This window comes from Pollachius pollachius (genome assembly GCF_949987615.1).
Source record: "Pollachius pollachius genome assembly, chromosome: 18".
Lineage (NCBI taxonomy): Eukaryota > Metazoa > Chordata > Actinopteri > Gadiformes > Gadidae > Pollachius > Pollachius pollachius.
This window is the reverse complement of record NC_136951.1, coordinates 14630807-14650806: the sequence shown is the minus strand read 5'-3', so window position 1 is coordinate 14650806 and position 20000 is coordinate 14630807. Positions and strand designations below refer to the sequence as shown.

The following is a 20000-nucleotide window of genomic DNA, read 5'->3' as shown; positions in this document are numbered from 1 at the left end:
CTAACGGCTGGGCTACAGACAACAAGGCTACGGGTCAATGCTAAAGGCAACGGGCCGCTGCTAAAGGCTTGGCTACATGCACCAGCTTGCGCCACTGCTAACGGCAGGCTTACAGACAGAAGCTAGTGCCACTGAACCCGGGCGCCGCCGGGCAGAACCACCCGCCAATCATCCCCGGCCAGGGACTTGAACAAAGACTGTCATCTGATGTCATTAGCAGCGGCCGCGCGTGACGGACAGCGAAGCGCCGAGAGAGCTCACTGACAAGACACGGGAGAGTGGGGGACAGGAGGAGGAGAGAGAGAGAGAGAGAGAGAGAGAGAGAGAGAGAGAGAGAGAGAGAGAGAGAGAGAGAGAGAGAGAGAGAGAGAGAGAGAGAGAGAGAGAGAGAGAGAGAGAGAGAGAGAGAGAGAGAGAGAGAGAGAGAGAGAGAGAGAGAAGGAATCCATTTTGGTGGCAATGAAAGAAAACACACGCACACACAAACACACACATACATTTGGAGACAGACAGACAGACAGACTGGACGGGACGACAGTACCTCCTGTAAGGCAGTACTCTAACGACGGAGGGAGTGATTAGGGAGCAAATAGAAGCGAGCTGAACACAGTAAACCCTGCCTCCTCTCCCTGTGCCTCCCAGCCCCCACACGAGGTGGGACGACGCTCCAGACAATCTGCACTTAATAATCACTCCTCAGTCACTTAGCACGCGCCTCCACCCAAACACCGGCCACAAATAGAGACGCATAAACAGCCTACTGCCGCATTACCAAACAGGTTCCGACGCAGGGAAACACAGACAACACACGCACACAGGCTCTCAAAGACACACACTTACAGATCATTATAACACTACAGGCGTCCCTAACGTGTGTGTGTGTGTGTGTGTGTGTGTGTGTGTGTGTGTGTGTGTGTGTGTGTGTGTGTGTGTGTGTGTGTGTGTGTGTGTGTGTTAGGGGCACACAACGTACCCCCCCCACACACACACACACCATCATCACACAAACATATAGATGCACGCACGCATGCACATAAACACACACTTACAGATAACAATACTACATTAGCAATACGAATGCGTTGCACACACAAAAAACAATTACGATTAACCCCCCCCCCACAACAAACATACTTAAGGATCAGGCTGCTGCGGGTTACTTGATGATACTAAAAGGTAGCCTAAGGACACATTATACTCTTTACTTAAAGGTACAGTATGTTGAGTTTAGCAGCCTCTAGTGGTGAGAGAGGGTGAGAGCGAGAGAGATGCACAGACAGACAGAGAGAGATGGATGGACAGACAGAGAGCGAGATGGACGGACAGACAGAGAGAGACAGTGTTGCAGGGGGAGAGAGTGAGCGGCTAGAGGGAAGTCAAAGTGCGGAACTTTGAGTTCAATCTCTGTTTGGGTATAGGCCTCAGAGGAGGAAGAGGAGAGGAGATGTGATGAAGAGGAGGAGGAGAGGAGGCGAAGAGGAGAAGAGAAAGAAGAAGACGAGGACGACATTTGGATGGGGAGGAGGCCTGCTGGGTCTCCAGACCTTGGGTCCCGAGTCCTCTGAAGATTATCGGGGATGGGTTCCAAGCTCAACTAGGATCCTTCATAGCTCATCAAAACAACAAGGACACTGTGTGTGTGTGTGTGTGTGTGTGTGTGTGTGTGTGTGTGTGTGTGTGTGTGTGTGTGTGTGTGTGTGTGTGTGTGTGTGTGTGTGTGTACACTTTTTAGCCAGGGTATACGTGCATGTATGTGTGTGCTGGCGTGTGTGGGGAGGGAGGTGGATAATTCCACCTAGGACAGATTGTACTGGAGGAGCGTGGGACAACAGTGCCCTCTGTGGTCAGAGGAGGAACTACTCCTGCAGAAGCACCTGAATGGCGATCTGGACAAGACAAATATATACAATAGGAAATATACTGTATTCAAACAGGGTATGTAGTCATGATAGGATTATGTATGCATATGCATGTATAGGACATGTATACATCAGTAGGTGGGTTGTCTAATGTATATATTTTCAACAAAAATGTATTGTTTAAAGTCACTGATTTTAAAACGCCTTGAAAAGTCATGAAATGGACTTAAGACTGGACATTTATCCAAGTCCTGATCTCAGTGAACAAGGCTGTGGATCCTGATCTCATTCCTCTTCATCAGTATCATCTGACCTGGTTTGATCTGATCTGACCATCCCTCTCTGTCTCTCTCCACATGCATGGAGCACAGACACACAACGTACCCCCCACACACACACACACAAACCCACATTGACATACAATCAATACACACAGACACACCCACACAATCCCACATTCACATACATTGATCTCTCACAAGCACACCAAACATATGCACACACACACACACACACACACACACACACACACAGGAAGAGTGGCGCTGGGAGCCATCTGCCCTCTGCTCAGGGCAGCAACAGCAACCATGTTAGGTGACCAATCTGTTTCACCCTAACTGGGAAACGCACACACACACACACACACACACAGAAAGTGAGTGGGAGTGTGTGGCCGTAATATAGGCCACAATAAGCCAGTGTGCTGTCTGTCATGTGACAGTCTGAATCGCCATGTGCCAGGAAGAGTTGGCCTCCGACGAGACTTCAAACGCCAGAGACAGAGACAGAGGGAGAGGGAGAGGGAGAGAGAGAGAGAGAAAGAGAAAGACACAGAGTGAGAGAGAGAGAGTGAGAGAGAAAGACAGAGAGAGACAGAGAGAGAAAGACAGAGAGAGAGACAGAGAGAAAGACAAAGAGAGAGAGAGACACAGACAGACAGACAGACAGACAGACAGACAGACAGACAGACAGACAGACAGAGAGAAAGAGATACACAGACAGAGAGAGAGATTGACACACAGACAGAGAGAGAGAGAGACTCCCCCCTCTGGGGCAGAGGAGCTATGGCTAACGAAGCTAACAACTAAGGACGCAAACAGCTACCCACGCTTATGGCGAACAGAGCGGTCTGCGTTATCCACGTGTTCTGCCTGCACACCACACCAGAACAGACCAGAACAGAGCAGAGCAGAGCAGAACAGAGCAGAGAGCCGCGGTGCACTCTGAGAGTTGGTGTTTCTCTGAGAGAGGCGTTCCGCCACAGACACACTCCTCCACGGTGGTTTAATTAGCAGGGGGGTGGGGTCATGAACCAACTTCAGAACCTCCTCGGGTTCTCAGGGATAATTGATACTAGCATCGTCAGGATAACAGAGAGGGAGACACCCATGGCGGGAACCCCCCCTGCCTCCCTGCCAGACTGGGGGGGGGGGGGGGGGGGGGGGGGGCACTCCCACACCAGGGGGGAGATGCATAGTGACAGCGTTTCACTGTGGAGCGCAAAAAGGGGGGGAGAGAAAAGAGGGATAGAGATAGAGAGGGATGGAGTGAGAGAGCGGGAGAGAGACATAGTTGTGTGTGTGGAAGGACAGAGAGAGAGACAAGGGTGTGTGTGTGTGTGTGGAAGGACAGAGAGAGACAAGGGAGAGTGTGGACTAATGTGTTTTCTTTGAATCTAAATGTTTTCATCATTAATGATTCATTGTGAGAGACACGACAGAGAGAAGGAGAGTGTACAACTCTTTCAAACGAACCAAGAATAAAAAGGAAATGAGTGAAAAGAAAATTGGTCGCTGTTGAACATTTTGTACTTTGGTCTTCCCCCCATCTCATCTATTCAGACCCGAAGATTGACAACAATTTCATTGGCGTGTGTCGAGTTAATACGAGCGTCTGCGCAGGGGGTAGCTTCTAGCATAGCTTGAAGTGAATTTCACAGCATTTCAAAAACGGCAGTGTTCAAGGGATTACTCTTGTGCGTTCACAGCAAGGGGAACCAAAAATACACAACAGTTTTGGGTTTTTAAGGCAGCTAGTTCTTTCGGGACTACCTTCTGTCAAACCACCACCTGTACCCATCCGCTGATGGTGCAGTGATACCTCTGCGAGTGCTGAGGCTTTATTTACCTACACAGGCAAACAAAACAACATGCAAACATTAAAAAATAAACACCCACAACCTGCCTTGAGATTGGTTCGCTGTTCAGGTGCCATACAGCTCGCTACTTTCCTTTATTTTTTGTGACTTTTTTGGCATTTTTATGCTTATAGAGTGAGACGGACAGGAAGGTATGGGAGATAGATAGATGGGAGGACATGCAGCAAATGACCACGGGCAGTATTCGAACCTGGGTCGCTACGATCAGTACTGAGCCTATATGGCACGCTCTACGTCTACTTTTCTTACTTTACTATGAACTCGCCTGGTTTCCACACAGTGACGTACACCCAGGGAAACGTGGACATGGACAGCTATCATTACGGAGCTGGTCGGGGTCAGAGCTGGGAGTGGGACGCTCCGGCCATGAGACCGGGACAGCTCTGTAGCGCTGCCAATATGACCGCCTCTGCATGGGTCCTGATGGCCTGAGGCTGTATGAGAGGGAGTGTGTTCTGTGTGTGTGCCTCTCAGTGTATCTCTCTCTCTCACTCTGTGTCTGTGTGTGTGTGTGTGTGTGTCTGTGTGTGTGTGTGTCTCTCAGTGTATGACTCGCTCTCTCTGTGTGTGTGTGTGTGTGTGTGTGTGTGTGTGTGTGTGTGTGTGTGTGTGTGTGTGTGTCAGCAGCAGCACATGTACACACTCTGAGTGTGTGGCTGACCTGTTGGTGTGTGTGAACAGTGTGTTTATTGGAGTGTGTGCATGTTGTCCTGTTTGCCTATGTGCTAAAGCGGGACATAATAAAAACACGTGTGTGCATGTGTGCGCAGCTTTTGTGTGTGTGTCAGTGCGCGTCCGTGTGTGTTTCCGTGTGTCTGTACGGCAGTGTGTGTGTGTGTCTGAACAGATGATCTGAAGAGCGTACAGTGCGTACAGTATCTGATGTAAGACACCTCCATCTCCGCAGTCTTACAACGTGACCGGTTCAATTGCTCCCTGTTGCATCAGGTCAGAGCAGAACGCACATCGCTGGTGACACAGCCCCGAAACCACGTCTCCCTTCAACCGAGACCACGAGACCGGGAAATTTAGAGAGAGCGAGAGATGGAGAGGGAGAGAGCGAGATACGGAGAGAAAGAGAGAAATAAAGTGATAGAGCGAGAGACAGAGAATGTTAGAGGGAGAGAGAGAGAGTGAGAGACGGAGAGGGAGAGAGAGGCGAAGAGAGAGATAGAGAGACAGTGAGATGGAGAGAGAGATAGAGCGATAGAGAAAGAGAGCGAGAGAGAGAGCGATAGAGAGAGACGTGGAGAGATCCGGCGAGAGAGAGAGAGAAATATAAAACACATTTACACACGACAAGCTTTCATTTCTGTCTTTTTATAGTCCAGTAATTAACCTCATCTAAAAATATTCAATAACCCCTGTGATTATTCACACATGATGGATTACTTCTTGACAGTCGCATTTCTCTGAATCTCTCCACAGTTCTGCTGCCGTTTCACTCTGGAAGCGAGGAGCTGGAAATTAACTTCTGGTGTGGGGTCGCAGAAAGATTGGATTCTACTGTCAAAACTCCCATGAAGCATTGCTCTCCCTCAGAGGCCTACCCATAACTTAAGACACATCAAGCCCCTACCTCAACTCAACACAACCTTACCTTACCTCAACTCAACTATCTCTAACCCACCGCCAAAACCTACCAATTCAAAACACACATCCCTAAATGTACTTTAACACAACAACCCTTACCAAAACTCACTAACCCTTAGGTAAATGGACTGCATTTTTACTGCACTTTCAAAGCACAGGAGTCCTGTGGATCAGCCCAGACACCTTTTAGCCCCCATGTTGTGTCTCCAGCCGTCTGGGAGCGAAGGGTTGGATATGATGAAATTTGTTTTTACCACGTTTGAATAGTCAATACGGGGTTGCGCTAATATTGTGACATGAATCACTCGATTCATAGATAGCTTATAATGGCATGTAGGAAGAGTTACCGAGATAGACTGTGAAATAGAAGTACTTTGTTAACCCGAGATTACAGTAGAAAGAATATTAAGTACAAAGAAAGAAAATATTTAAATAAAACATAACCTAGTTACACACAATATGTCGCAAAGTGAATTGAAAATCAAAAGTATTGTTTAAAAATAGACTAAAAATAAATGAACTGACATTTTTGGCACTGTATGATGCAAATGAAACGATGCGTCGAGGGAAATATCACCGACATCAGCCTCTCTCATGAAGCACCCAGAAAGTGCACAACTTAAACCAAGACTTGACTTATAGTTGAAACCTGGCTTCTTCAAACCCGTCAGAGTGCCAGAGATCAAGTACCAAGTGTGAGCCACACGTTCCTGTGTGCGTACAGGTGGCATGTGTGTCTTGTTACACGTAGGTGTGTGTGTTGCGTTGTGTGTGTGCGTGTGTTGCGTTGTGTGTGTGTGTGTTATGTAATCTCTTCCCAAGACAAGTCTTTGGCATCCAAACAAGCAATAGAAAGAAGAACGATAGAGCATCAGAAAGAGAGGTAATGAAAAAGACCCAGAGTGGGAGAGAGAGAGGAGTGAAAGAGAGAGAGAGGGAGAGAGGGAATGAAAAATACAGAGAGGGAGAGAGAAAGAGAAAATGAGAGAGAATGAAGGAGACCCAGACAGAGAGAGAGAGAGCTCCAGAAAGCATCAGTTTGTGTACCTCACACCCTCTCCTCCATCAAGGTTAATCAGGTCAGCTTGAAAGACAGATTCCCATCTTAGTCTATTTTCTCTCCCTCCCCTTGTCTTTCTCTCTCTCACTCTCTCGCCATGGTCTCTCACTCTCTCAGCCTGCTGCTGGTTTACACTAATTCCTCAGCTCCACTGGAGCTGTCGACTGTTGCATCTGAAGGAAAACCCTGCTTGAGCTGTTTCCCCGTCCACTATCAAAAGGCAATGTAATGCCTTCTGCCGCACTTCAGGTACATGCTTTCCTTCCGTTTAGGGCCAGGGCTACATCTCTGTTCAGGCTTTTGCTGTCTCTTGCATCAGACACTCGATGTAGAATACGCAAAGATGTTAACTTCAAGAGAGGGAGACGTGTGTGTGTGTGTGTGTGTGATATGATGCAAGACACCCCACCACTTCTCTCCAAGTTTAAATACCCTTGAAGGACAATCGCTGATTATTGATCAATTATTTTTTCCCATCGTATTTATCCACGCAGAAGACTCCCGTTCCCGGCCTTAAACGATACCGGGTGATCAAACACCTCCTCGCCCTCCCTGCTCCTCATTCTCCATCTCCATGTCCAAACTGATCAGCAATCAGTCTGCAACCACTGATGTTGTAATAAGTGCTCTCTGTCCCTGGCTGTCTGTCACCGTTTCTAGAGGTGTATCCAAACGGGGCCCTTTGTACCCAGGGGGCCATCTAAGACGGCCGCTCGCTTCTCATATTAAGCCCAAATTTCCCATCTCCCACACTTCCACCTTCCAGAGCCTTCTACCGCTACAACCACACGGTCTGGCGCTGCAGCCCAGGGAAATATCCCCGTGTGTTGGCGGAACGTGGTCCGGCCGCGCCAGCCTGGATTAGCTCCCGAGACTCAGACTAAGTGTTAATATCCGTTCACCGGTTGAGGGTGCACAGTGCGGGGGGGGGGGACAGACAGAGACAGACAGAGACAGACAGACAGACAATGAAAGAGTCCCAGAGAGGTGGAGTCAGCGGGCCGATGTTTGCGCTGCAGACCGCAGTCCGCACATGTATGGAACAACGCTCGATCTCACAGATGGAAAACAGACATCGTACTCCAGAGAGTTTCCGGGGTACGATTTGAAACGTCTTCTGGTTTGGACGGAGGTGCAGCCACATGGCCCTGGGAATATCATGGCCGCATCTCCGAGCCCGAAGCAAACACTGAGGGAATGCTTGGAAAATGACACTGTTTCAAATCCCTCTTAAACAACCTGCTTATGGTGCTGGATTCTTATCTCTTCTCACAGAAATGAACATGAACTGAGAAACAGAGAAATGAACGCTCTACACAACACTGTCCTCCCCGTGCTGTAGCCCAGACAGGCACGCAGTAACGAAGCACAAAGCAGGCGGACCAGTAAAAATAATACGAACGACTGAATATCACATGACGCTGAGTAGGTCTGGAAATCACGTTGAAGGCTGACCTTTGAATCGATTCCTCTCTAGGTGTACTCCAACCTCGGCCTGAAAGTTTAAAAATAAATGACTGCTTTTTATATTAAAAGTGCTGCTCTGATGAATATAAGATGAATCCAATATAAAAGGCTAATATAGGCCAAATTATCTTTGTGGTACTAATGAAAGTCTATAAAAAAATATGAGCCTGTTTACAAAATACATTCATTTGAACTCATTTATAAAAGAAGAAATGTTAAATGTTTCGTGTAAACATTGTTTTACTGAGATGAAAAAGGAAAAATGTGATACAGTCTACTCGCCTAAACGCATTAATTTGTTGTCGTTTCTACAAATTAACATAATGTTTTCAATAACAGGTGCCTTAGATGACACAATCAAACGAATGTCTCTTTTAAATGCCTGATGCACCAATTCAAAAGGGCTAAAATAATAGTCCTCATATTATAAGATGGAGAAACAGCAGTGATAATGTTCCTGGAATGTTCATTCATGCACCCGCACGCACACACACACACACCTTGTAGTTGGGCAGATGTGGAGCCAGTGAACTCACTGTTTCAGCTGGAATGAGAACATAGGGGAATTTAAGAAATCGTTTTGGCCGTTTCATCAGAACAGAGATGTAATCCCCACGGTAATGGCCAAAGGCAACTTTGTAACATGTATTTTTATTTGACACACATCCCTTACACACACACACACACACACACACACACACACACACACACACACACACACACACACACACACACACACACACACACACACACACACACACACACACACACACACACACACACCTTGTAGTTGGGCAGATGTGGAGCCAGTGAACTCACTGTTTCAGCTGGAATGAGAACACAGGGGAATTTAAGAAACAGTTTTGGGCGTTTCATCGGAACAGAGTAATCCCCACGGTAATGGCCAAAGGCAACATTGTGACATGTATTTTTATTTGACACACATCCCTGACACACACACACACACACACACACACACACACACACACACACACACACACACACACAGTTGGAGGACTTTATTTACTTGTGAACTCTTCACAGGCCGCTACCGTTTCCTGCCAGGTTGCCATGGTGATTATTACAATCCCCTCAGCAGTCAACTTGCAAACACTTGACACCCCCCCCCCCCCCCACTTCCCTTCATCTTTCATCACCGGCATTCTCAAGGTCTCTCCCTCGCTCTCTCTCGCCACAGGACGAAATCAAATAACATTTGTAAGTTTTCAATGCCTCCCTTACCTTTTACATTTGGCTTCATCTGCGGCTGAAACAAACAGAACTTGTTGCCACTTGGAAGCAAAGAGAAATGATTTATTTCCGCCATGGTTCCTTTTTCGTCTGAATTTGAAAGCATGGTCAGGTTTGAACTGTTGACAAAAAACTGCAGGATTATAAAAGCTTCGTCCTCTAGTCCGGTAGTTATTCTTGCATCATTGCATCCACCCGAATATTCCTCCATCCACCTTAATGTAAATATCCCCATTATCACATCTATCACCATCCACCTAGTCCACTATTACATCCATCAAACCATAGACCTAGCCCTTCATAATATAGATTAAACCATCCATCAAACCATACCTCTAGCCCTTTATAACATCCATCAAACCATCCATCAAACCATAAATCTAGCCCATTATTCATCCATCGAACCATCCGTCAAACCATACATCTAACCCATTATCACATCCATCAAACCATCTATCAAACCATACATCTAGCCCTTTATTACATCCATCAAACCATCCATCAAACCATACATCTAGCCCTTTATAATATAGAATAAACTATCCATCAAACCATACATCAGCCCATTATAACATCATCAAACCATCTATCAAACCATACATCTAGACATTATCTCAACCATCAAACCATCTATCTGTCTACTTCAAGGGGGAATCCACCCATCACCATTTCCCCTTTAAGAGACCGTTTTATTCAAACTGAATCTTGCAGTGGAAAGTAAACAGCGATACATGACATTAAAGATGCAGTAGGTACGATTTGAGACTTGTCAAGAGAGTGGGGAAAAAATAGAAGTCATGATCACCAGCAATGGTCAAACCAAAGAACCAGAAAACCTCTCTTTCCTCCTATATTTCTCCACCATTGAGAATAATTGCATTTTACAGTCCTTTGATTGACAGGGAAGATGGATTATCTGAACCAATAACGGGAGCGATGGCCTTATTGGTCGGAGATGAGCCAGGAGCTGTCTAAAATCAAGGTTGGCTCTACAAGGTCAGCGCAGTCACCCTGAAACAGACATTCTCACACACATTTCCCTCACTTATAGCTGAAGGATGGCCATTTCTAATAAATCACACTCAAATAACAGCTGTTAAATCTTACCTACAGCACATTTCAGGGGCAGGTAAGGACATCCTTCATACAACACTTCCACCTAGCCATCCACTGAAAGGCTCAACTGTATTTTTCCACCCATCCATACCTTATATTATAGTTTTAGTATGGATGGGTGGATAAATTGATTCTCAAATTCTCAAACTTTTTCTACTAGTGTACCAACTCTAAGATATTTTTCAGCTGAGTACCCCCTTCACCGGCTCAATTTTTGGGGTGGGAGAAAATAAATAAAATAAACATAAATCATTTTGTGCGTCTAGCTTTCAGAATTGAAACTTACTCAGAAAAAACATATACATATATTTTTTATGTTCCAAGTACCCACTGCAGTACCCCTAGGGGTACCCGTACCACCTCTTGAGAACCACTGCTGTATCAGACCAAGCCCCAACAAAAGGAAACCTAATCTAACACTACAGAATGTGACCGACGCAGCCTGCGTTCTTGTGATTTATCGGCTGAACTAAAGCCCATCAACCTCTGAGCTCAACACGAATCGTAAATTAAACTTGTGGGGGATTTTAACCCTGTAAAACCAGAGAGGGTGGAACGCACCGAACAAGCCAACAACAACGAACAAGCCAACAACAATGAACACCAAGATAAGTGGGGAGTGAGAGAGAGGGAAACGGACGATTTCGATTTTCCCCCGTTGCATAGAAACATCCACAGCTGATGCTACGCCTTAACTAAGAATCTATGATGAAGACCTCTCCCAACCCCCCTGTCCACTAACCGGCTAAATAAAAAATCCTCTACTCTGTACATCATCACGGAATCCTGGAGTCGGTACGGTAACCTAGCAACACGCCAAACATTCTACTGCATCCGGGCATTCACTCGGCAACTTAAACCCAAACCAACATCTGGGACGCCGTGCTGTTAAACACACGAAGCCGCGGTTAAATTAACTTCACTTCACGGGGGACTCGGCGTGGTCGCCCCCGACGACGGCCCGCAAAAGGGCAGGCTTCGCTCCAGGCCAGCGGCGCCCGCTAAGAGCTCTCGGAAACGCCGCAATTACCGTGCCAAATGTCACCGACGGACGGGGAACACGTCGGTGAATTAACGCAGAACATGAGTCATCGCCCCTGACGAGGTCGTCCGTAACGCCGACAACGCACCAATCAGGGCTCTTTAAATATGATGGGCTGCTGACAGGACCAGCAAGGGATTGTGGTTAAGGGAGATGTTGAACCCACTAGTCTCAGTAGAAGTTTAAGGATAGTCTTGTTGAGATTAAATTGGTTTAATTAGCATGAACGTTTGAATGTAATACCGTAAGAGCTCTTCTCTTGCTCGCTGAGGGATGTGTGTGTGTGTGTTTGTCTGTGCGTGCATGCGTGTGTGTGCGTGCGTGTGTGCGTGTGTTACAGTAATTGAAAGACAGTGAGCGAGTATTTATCCCCAAGCCCCGGCTGTGTGGGGACAGACATGAAAAAAAAATATTTGTCCTATCGGGAAAAAGCCCATTCGTTTCTTAGGATACGCTACAAATATGAAGCAAAATTCAAGCTCTGAATGCTTTGGGCTTCATGAGTATGTGTGTGTGAATTTATGGGTTTGTGAATGTGTGTATTTAAAGATAATTTGCGTGTCAGTGTGAGTGTCTATTTGTGTCTGTGCCTCACAAAACAGGCTTTAGATTAATATACAAACTCTAACAGCAGAAGAGCAAAAGAATGAAAGTCTGGGTAAACAGTATTTCCTTTTCTTTCTCCCAAACTAGGCTCTAAAAAAGGTGTGTGTAAAGGTTTCAAATCAACACCGTGCCGAGTGGCCACTGTAAACATACACTTAATGAAATCCCTTCTGAAGCCTCAACCACAGGTGAGATTTCTTCAGTAGAACACGAGTTGCAAGAAGTTCGACAAAGCTGGACTTGGTCCCTAGCTGCTGGTTATAGTCCACTCTGTTCCATGTCCTCCCAGAAGCTCTGCTGTAGCACAGTGATCAGAGCATGCATGACTGGGTGCATGCGTGTGCAGAAGTATCTGGTGGCTGTTAAAGACCAGCGGGTTACTCGCTCCGCTGGTTTCCATCAACCCTTCCTGGCATGTGGCTCAGGCGGTAGAGCGGGTTGACTTGTCACTGGAAGGTTGCTGGTTCGATCCCCGGCTCCTCCTAGCTGAGTATCGAGGTGTCCTTGAGCAAAACGCCTCAACCTAACTGCTCCCGACGAGCTGGCTGTCGCCTTTCATGGTTGACACCGCCGTCGCTGTGTCAATGCGTGTGAATGAGTGAATGTTAAGCAATATTGTAAAGCGCTTTAAGTGGCCACTGGTTAGAAAAGCGCGGTATAAATACAGTCTATTTACCATTTCAATAGTCCAACTCCTCTCTCCAGCCAATAGAAGAGGAGAGGCTGGTAGAGTGATCCAGAACAATGGACTGGTCCGGATCGATCGGATCGATGGCCTCGGGCCGGCTGGAGGAGGGTGGCTCGGACATGGGGGGGGGGGGTATTCGGGGAGAGGGGTCACACACATGGACGAGGTCATCCATCAGCCGGCTCTCATTTGATTAAGGGCTGTGCGTTAACGATTAGGCAATGAGGACGGCCGCATAAGGGGAGAAGAATGGGCTGATGGAGACGGTTTGGAGTGGGTCACTTCAACGAGGAGAGAAGGCTGGGGAGTGCGTTGAAAGTCCCATCGTTAGCCAGACACAAACATGAGCAGTTTATTAGGAGAGACAGACGGAGATGAAGACCGATCAACCGACGCAAGCCGTGAACGTTTGAACCGATGAAAACAAACGCAGACTGCAAAAGATGCAAACCTGTGAAATGATTCAATTGTGTTTGTTTTGTCTTTTTTATTTTATCAAGACGTGCGGTAATACAAAATGACAGATTTAGACAAAGAAAACTAATCATGAAACTGTTATTATTCTTTCTTTTTATTAACACCGGAACGCCTTCAATTTCAGGGTTGGAGACCCCAGCCGTTCACCTTTTAAAAACGCACCCGATTCTGAAGCAGAAACTCGACTGTGTTTTAATATCAGTGTAACCACACTCAGCGCTCCGATGCTGTTTTTAATCAAACTAATGTAAACATGTCGGGGGAGCCCATTCTGCCTCCACTGAGCCAAGAAACGCCCGCTCCCGACTCACTTGCATTGATTGGTCTTCAGCAGCTGGCTTCAGTGAGGTTAGAGGGGGATACGAGGCCCCTGCCTTACAGATGTACACACTATGAGGTCGACTCAGAAGAACCACCACACACGGACAACAAGGAGCCTCTGGGAAGAGGGAAGGTGCTCCTACTCTTAGAGGGCCAGGGATGTGGAGAGGGGGAGAGGGGTGAGGATGAGATGGATAGAGGGACAGAGGAAGAGAGGGAGGGAGAAAGGGAGAGAGGTGCAAGGATGAGGGGGAGAGGGAGGGAGAAAGGAAGGAAGAAAGAGAGGTGCGAGGGTGAGAAGGAGAGAGGGGCGAGGATGAGAGGTGCGAAGATAAGAAAAGGTGATGAAGAGAGCCCTCGTCACAAAGAGTGGTAAACAAGGCACTTGCCTTACAGATGTACACCCTATGAGGTCGACTCGGAACAATCGCCCCCGCACACAGCCACCACGGAGCATCTGGGAACTGTAGTGTTGCACGGCTAAGCTCAATTTTGGGCATATTCAGATTCTTCTTATTCTCATTTTTAATTAGCGTGGTGGTCTTACGTTAAGACCCCCCACTGTCCCATCTGGGATAAATGAAAAGGATCTTCATCAAATATGCAGCCGCTCAACACATCCTGTCACGAAATCCCACGTTGACTTAGTTTTAAATTAAGTTTATAATTTGTATATTTAAGATTAATTATGAATCAAATGATTTAAATCTAAGGATGATGTGGCCCTGAAGCAGAACCAAACTCCCTAACCGCCCCTTTAAAAAGACAGCCAACCCCAACAAAGCCTTGGTTTGCATTAGACCCGCTCACCAGGTGAAACCATCATCTAACATAAACGTACTGGTTTGAGTTTCTCCAAATGACCGCAAACGGTCAGAAGGCTTGGAAGTATCGAGCTTATTAAAAATATATCTTTGCAGACCGAAAAATAATGGTGTTGTTCTCTCCTGAAGTCCCTCCGAAGTGTCTCCAGAACCGCCTTTCATTAGGGCAATATAAATCTAAAGGCATATTACCAAAGCTTTTCAGCCGGATGGAGCTTCAACCAATGAGTCAAAATACTAAAATATACAATCAACAGAATTTACTTCATGTTCCTTAAACAACAGATGGAAAAGAAGAGTTTGGAAACCTTTTAATTAAACCTACAAGTCAATATTTGTGTGGGCTTCCGGTTTTGAAAACAAATAATTGTCAGAATTTTCAAAGTCCAGACCCAAATCACCAATTATTTTTTTGTGCTGACGGTGTGTGTGTGTGTGTGTGTGTGTGTGTGTGTGTGTGTGTGTGTGTGTGTGTGTGTGTGTGTGTGTGTGTGTGTGTGTGTGTGTGTGTGTGTGTGTGTGTGTGTGACCCTCTTTATTCAATTGATTATCACAACCATACAGAGACCAAGTATCTGTATTCACTATCTAACCCACATCTGACCCAACTGAATGGATGTTCACTACCTACCCCCACCCTGGTCTCTTCTTAAGGCTGTCACTCTAGAGAATAAACAAATACTGCCCCATTTGACCAACCTGTTTCAGATTCCATCCACGGCAGATCTACGTTCTGTACACCTGGTTAAAGGTGGCAAGGGATGTGAAGAAGGAGAGAGGAGTAGAGCGAGAGGGAGAGAGAGAGGGGTAGAGAGAGCGGGAGAGAGGGGTAGAGAGAGAGAGGGGTAGAGAGAGAGGGAGAGAGGGGCAGAGAGAGCGGGAGAGAGAGGTAGAGAGAGAGAGGGGTAGAGAGAGGGAGAGAGAGGTAGAGGGAGAGAGGGGTAGAGCGAGAGAGGGAGAGAAGGGAAGAGAGGGGTAGAGCAAGAAAGGGAGATACGGTAGAGCGAGAGAGGGAGAGAGGATTGGAGGAAGAGGGAGAGAGGGGAAGAGCGAGAGAGAGAGGGAGAGAGGAGTAGAGCAGGAGAGAGAGAGGGAGAGAGGGGTAGAGAGAGCGGGAGAGAGAGGTAGAGAGAGAGAGGGGTAGAGAGAGGGAGAGAGAGGTAGAGGGAGAGAGGGGTAGAGCAAGAGAGGGAGAGAAGGGAAGAGAGGGGTAGAGCAAGCGAGGGAGATACGGTAGAGCAAGAGAGAGGGAGAGAGGATTGGAGGGAGAGGGAGAGAGGATTGGAGGGAGAGAAAAATGAGAGAGAGGGAGAGAGGGGCGAGGATGAGAGACGGAGAGAGAGAGAGGGGTGAGGAGGAGAAAAGGTGATAAGGAGGAAGAGCGTAAACACAAAACAGACCCGGGATCCCTCACATTTTGTAGTCCTGTATGAAACAAAAGGTAATCAAGCCAGCCTCTGTCTCTCCCTCTCGGCCTCGCACCCACTCTCCCTCCCCCTCTGAATGACTTTACTGACAAGCATCCAAACAAACCAAAGAACACATCTTCACGCTGTCCAGCCTGTTGGCCAGGCGAGGTCTACCAATATATGAGTCAGGGATTTACGATTGTGCTCCGATAGATAGGGGGAATGGAAATGAGTGTCAGAGAGAGAGAGAGAGAGAGAGAGAGAGAGAGAGAGAGAGAGAGAGAGAGAGAGAGAGAGAGAGAGAGAGAGGAATGAGTGTCAGGTGGAGGGGAAGACGTAGAGAGGCACACCGAGAAAGGGCAAGGACCAGGGGAGAAGGACGGGACTCACCGATGTACTCGAAGACGTAGACCACGAAGAAGGGTGTGACGAGGTCGTTGATGCCCTGGACGTAGCCGCTGGCCGGGTGGCGGATGGCCCAGATGAAGAGGATACGCTCGAAGATCTACACACACACACATATTCAATTTTGCATCAAAGTACCAACAAGAACCCAACCTTAGTCTACAACTCAGGGCTACAGGGGCGAGGTTGTCAGTGGGCCTGTGTCGCCCTCTGGGTGGCAGCCATCTTGGGTGGGACTGCCACACCAAAAATGGCTGCCAGGACAGTCAACACGATCCCACTGCTGTACACACATAATGGAGTCAATGGTAGGCAGTTACCGAGCTAGCCTAGCTTAGCTCAGCCTGTTTATTATAATTCCACCCGTGACACTTAATAGATTAAAGAGTGTTTAATGATATGCCGAACCTGGATAATAAGATATACATTCAATGACTTTAAACCAAACATTTTTTCCCATCACCCATTTATCAGGTAATATATCTGCTCGGTTGATTTCCATGAGCAGTGCAGGGAGCACCGGAGCGTAGCGGTGGTGCGGTAGCGTTAGCATGCAAGCAGAGACGTGAAGGAGAAAAGGTGAGGAATCTCAAACAGTTTAGAATGAAATGAGAAACATGTTCAGTGCTGAGGGAGGATTTATTAACGTTTAACCAAAATTGAACTTCAAAGTTTACTTTTTTTATTATAACACCACACTCCCAAACAGATGTGTGTGTACTTGTGTGTCTGCACGTGTGTGCCCCTTAATTAACTCTGTATTCACTGTTTATCCCCTACCTGCTCCTGAAAGACCTGTCTGTATTTACTGTCAAACCCCTTACCTGCTCCTTAATGAACTGTCTCTATATTCAATGTCTAACCCCTGCCTGCTCCTTAATGACCCAGTCTCTGTATTTACTGTCAAACCCCTTACCTGCTCCTTAATAAACTGTTTCTGTATGTACTGCCTAACCCCTACCTGCTCCTTAAGGACCTGCCTCTTTATTCACAAGACTGATAAGCATAATATATACACCACCTTACAGCAGAAGTTCCATTTCCCGAGTTTGCTAAATGGTTCAATCATTCAGCTCTTCCATGGTCATGATTTACATTTAAGGAGATTTTTTCAGAAGGAAAAAAACAGTTGGTCTGTCCGTGTTAAGTAATAGTAAATGTGCACCTCATTCTTTCTGATAAATGCCACAGGCAAACACACAGGTTCACAACGGTTCACAACATCAAGTGAAGGGTACTTATTTAAAAGACTATTATTACCTGATGTAAAGCACACCAAACTGACTTTAATTGATAACCTTTAATAGGCAGGGGAAGGTTTGAATGCAGTAATAATATACATTTATGCACGTCACTCAAAACAAACCATTTCAAAATGGCTTTTAACACCCAACTCTCCCCCACCTCTCTGGGCCTCTTTGTTTACACTTTAAATTGTATTGATAGTAGCTTGTTATTTGACGGAAATGCATACCATCGTATCATTATGTATCATTATGTAAAGTGTCTTTGACCGTGAACCAGGATTGCCCCAGACCCCCCAGACCACTGCCAGGGTGTTGAGTGAAGGGCTTCTGTTGCCTCCCCTCCCCGACTGCCCCTCCAGGGCTCATCTCTCATCTGCGTGTTCCAGCCGGAGTTGAGCCTCTCCAACAACCACCTCTACAGCCCACTTCCCTCAGTCATCCAAGTCAGGCTTTCATGTCTCCCTGCCAGTCTCCCTCGCTCTTCTGTCACTTACTTACTCTCTCTCTCTCTCTCTGCCCATCTTTGTCCCTCCCTGCTTTTTTTTTGTCATTGGCTCTCCCTTCATCCCTTTCCTTGATTCTTCTCTCATTGGCTCTCTCTGGTTTCTCTCCCTCTGGTTTCTCACTCCATCTATCCCTGTCCATTTCCCCCTCTTTTTTCTCAATTTCTCTCTCTCTCTCTCTGTTGTTTCATCTCGCTCTCTTTCTTAATTTCTCTGAGTATTTCTGCCTCACGTTCTAACTTTCCCCCTCTCTCTCTCTCTCTCCCTCTCCTGGTCCATCTCTCTCCCACCCTGCCTCTCCCCTCCCTCCCTCTCTCTGTCCGCGTCCTTCTCTCACTCTTGGATGTTTTGCAAGGCAAACTCTTCCATCTTTGTTACAAGCCGCAGTCAAACGCTGTCAGGACCACTGAATTAGATTCGCATTCTCACACACACACACACACACACACACACACACACACACACACACACACACACACACACACACACACACACACAGAGTCCTGGGAATGTCTCTGTTGTTAGGGGATGTTTGATGTTTGCGTCATCATTATAATGAAACCTCATCCCTCCACTTTACATGGGAGGAAGGCCTCTGCCAGTCACCCAGAGATCCAGCATGTCACTCATCCAAACAATCAGCCTGCTGCTTACAGTGAGATACTACAGATGCAGTTAGCGTCACGTTGCAGACTTTCGGGCTCTAACAGGGTCTGGAGTCGTTCCATCAGGAATCCGCTCCCTGCACTCCCCTTGCTCTCTCTTCATCGTTAGCATCACATCAATCAAACCTGAACCTATGTAAGTAAATGGAATGCGGCCCGATTAAATCCACATTTTTCCGAAGCTTTTTCAAACCTTTTTGGTTTGAACTACGAGGGTTACGAGAACAGCAGTGGGGAGTGAGACCAGGTAATGGGGAGGGACAAGACCGAGTAATGGGGAGAGAGACCGGGTGGTGTGACTGACTCTGACAAGCATCCTGCCGCTACGACATCCTGCTGATACGATGACATGAACGTGTCTTGTTTGTTTTAAACACGACCCTAGCAGCAGGAGTTCTGACCAACCGTCAATCTTAATCATGTTGTCCTTTAGCCTAAATCTGACACAAACACACACACACACACACACACACACCGTATAGACACACACACACACACACACACACACACACACACACACACACACAGTGTTTAAATATTTGCCATCAAGTATTTCAAGCAGGTACGGTATTTACAGGGTGGTCTACCAAACTATTATGTGTTTACAGGGTGGTCTTTTACAAGTAACAGTGAAGTATGTGTATTCACAGGGTGGTCTCCCAGTAACTGAAGTATGTGTGTTTACAGGATGGTCTTCTACCAGTAACAGTGAAGTATGTGTATTCACAGGGTGGTCTTCAACCAGTAACAGTGAAGTATGTGTGTTTACAGGGTGGTCTTCTACCAGTAACAGTGAAGTATGTGTATTTACAGGGTGGTCTCCCAGTAACAGTAAAGTATGTGTATTTACAGGATTGTCTAAAGCGGTGGATTGCGTGGTATCTAGAGGCACAAAGCTGGGCTTTAGCACCAGGCCAACAAAGTCTGTTTATTTTATTTCATCTCCTCCAAATCTCTCCCTTCCCTGAGGGGACGGGGGAGACAGAGAAAGGAGAGAGGTGGAAGATGTGTCTGTCTGAAGGAGTTTATTCCTTCACTTATGAACACCGGCTACACAGACCCCGGTCCACAGCGAGCAGTGCTGAGGTTCTGACAGGTGAGGCTGGGTGTTTCCATCACTGATGGCCCTTTCTGAGCCTCAGTGTTCAGCCCAGGGAGGAGAGGGAGAGGGACAGGATGGGGGGGGGGGGGGGGGATGAAGTGGACCTGCAGGTGAGGATGGTGTGATCTACTCGGTCAGCATCAGCCTAGCCTACAGGGCGAGCCATCGTGGCCTCCAAGCGCGCATTAGTGTTGACGGAAGCTTGTT

At 47.0% G+C, this 20000-nt stretch overlaps 1 protein-coding gene across 1 annotated transcript in view; it reads right to left on the bottom strand.

Moving 5' to 3' along the window:
- Positions 1-20000, bottom strand: part of tbc1d22a (TBC1 domain family, member 22a) — a 106646-nt gene that overhangs the window by 53818 nt on the left and 32828 nt on the right. The window contains exon 9 of the mRNA XM_079756223.1: positions 16262-16376. Within this exon, the coding sequence (XP_079612349.1) occupies positions 16262-16376 (115 nt within the window). The remainder of the gene's footprint in view (positions 1-16261; positions 16377-20000) is intronic.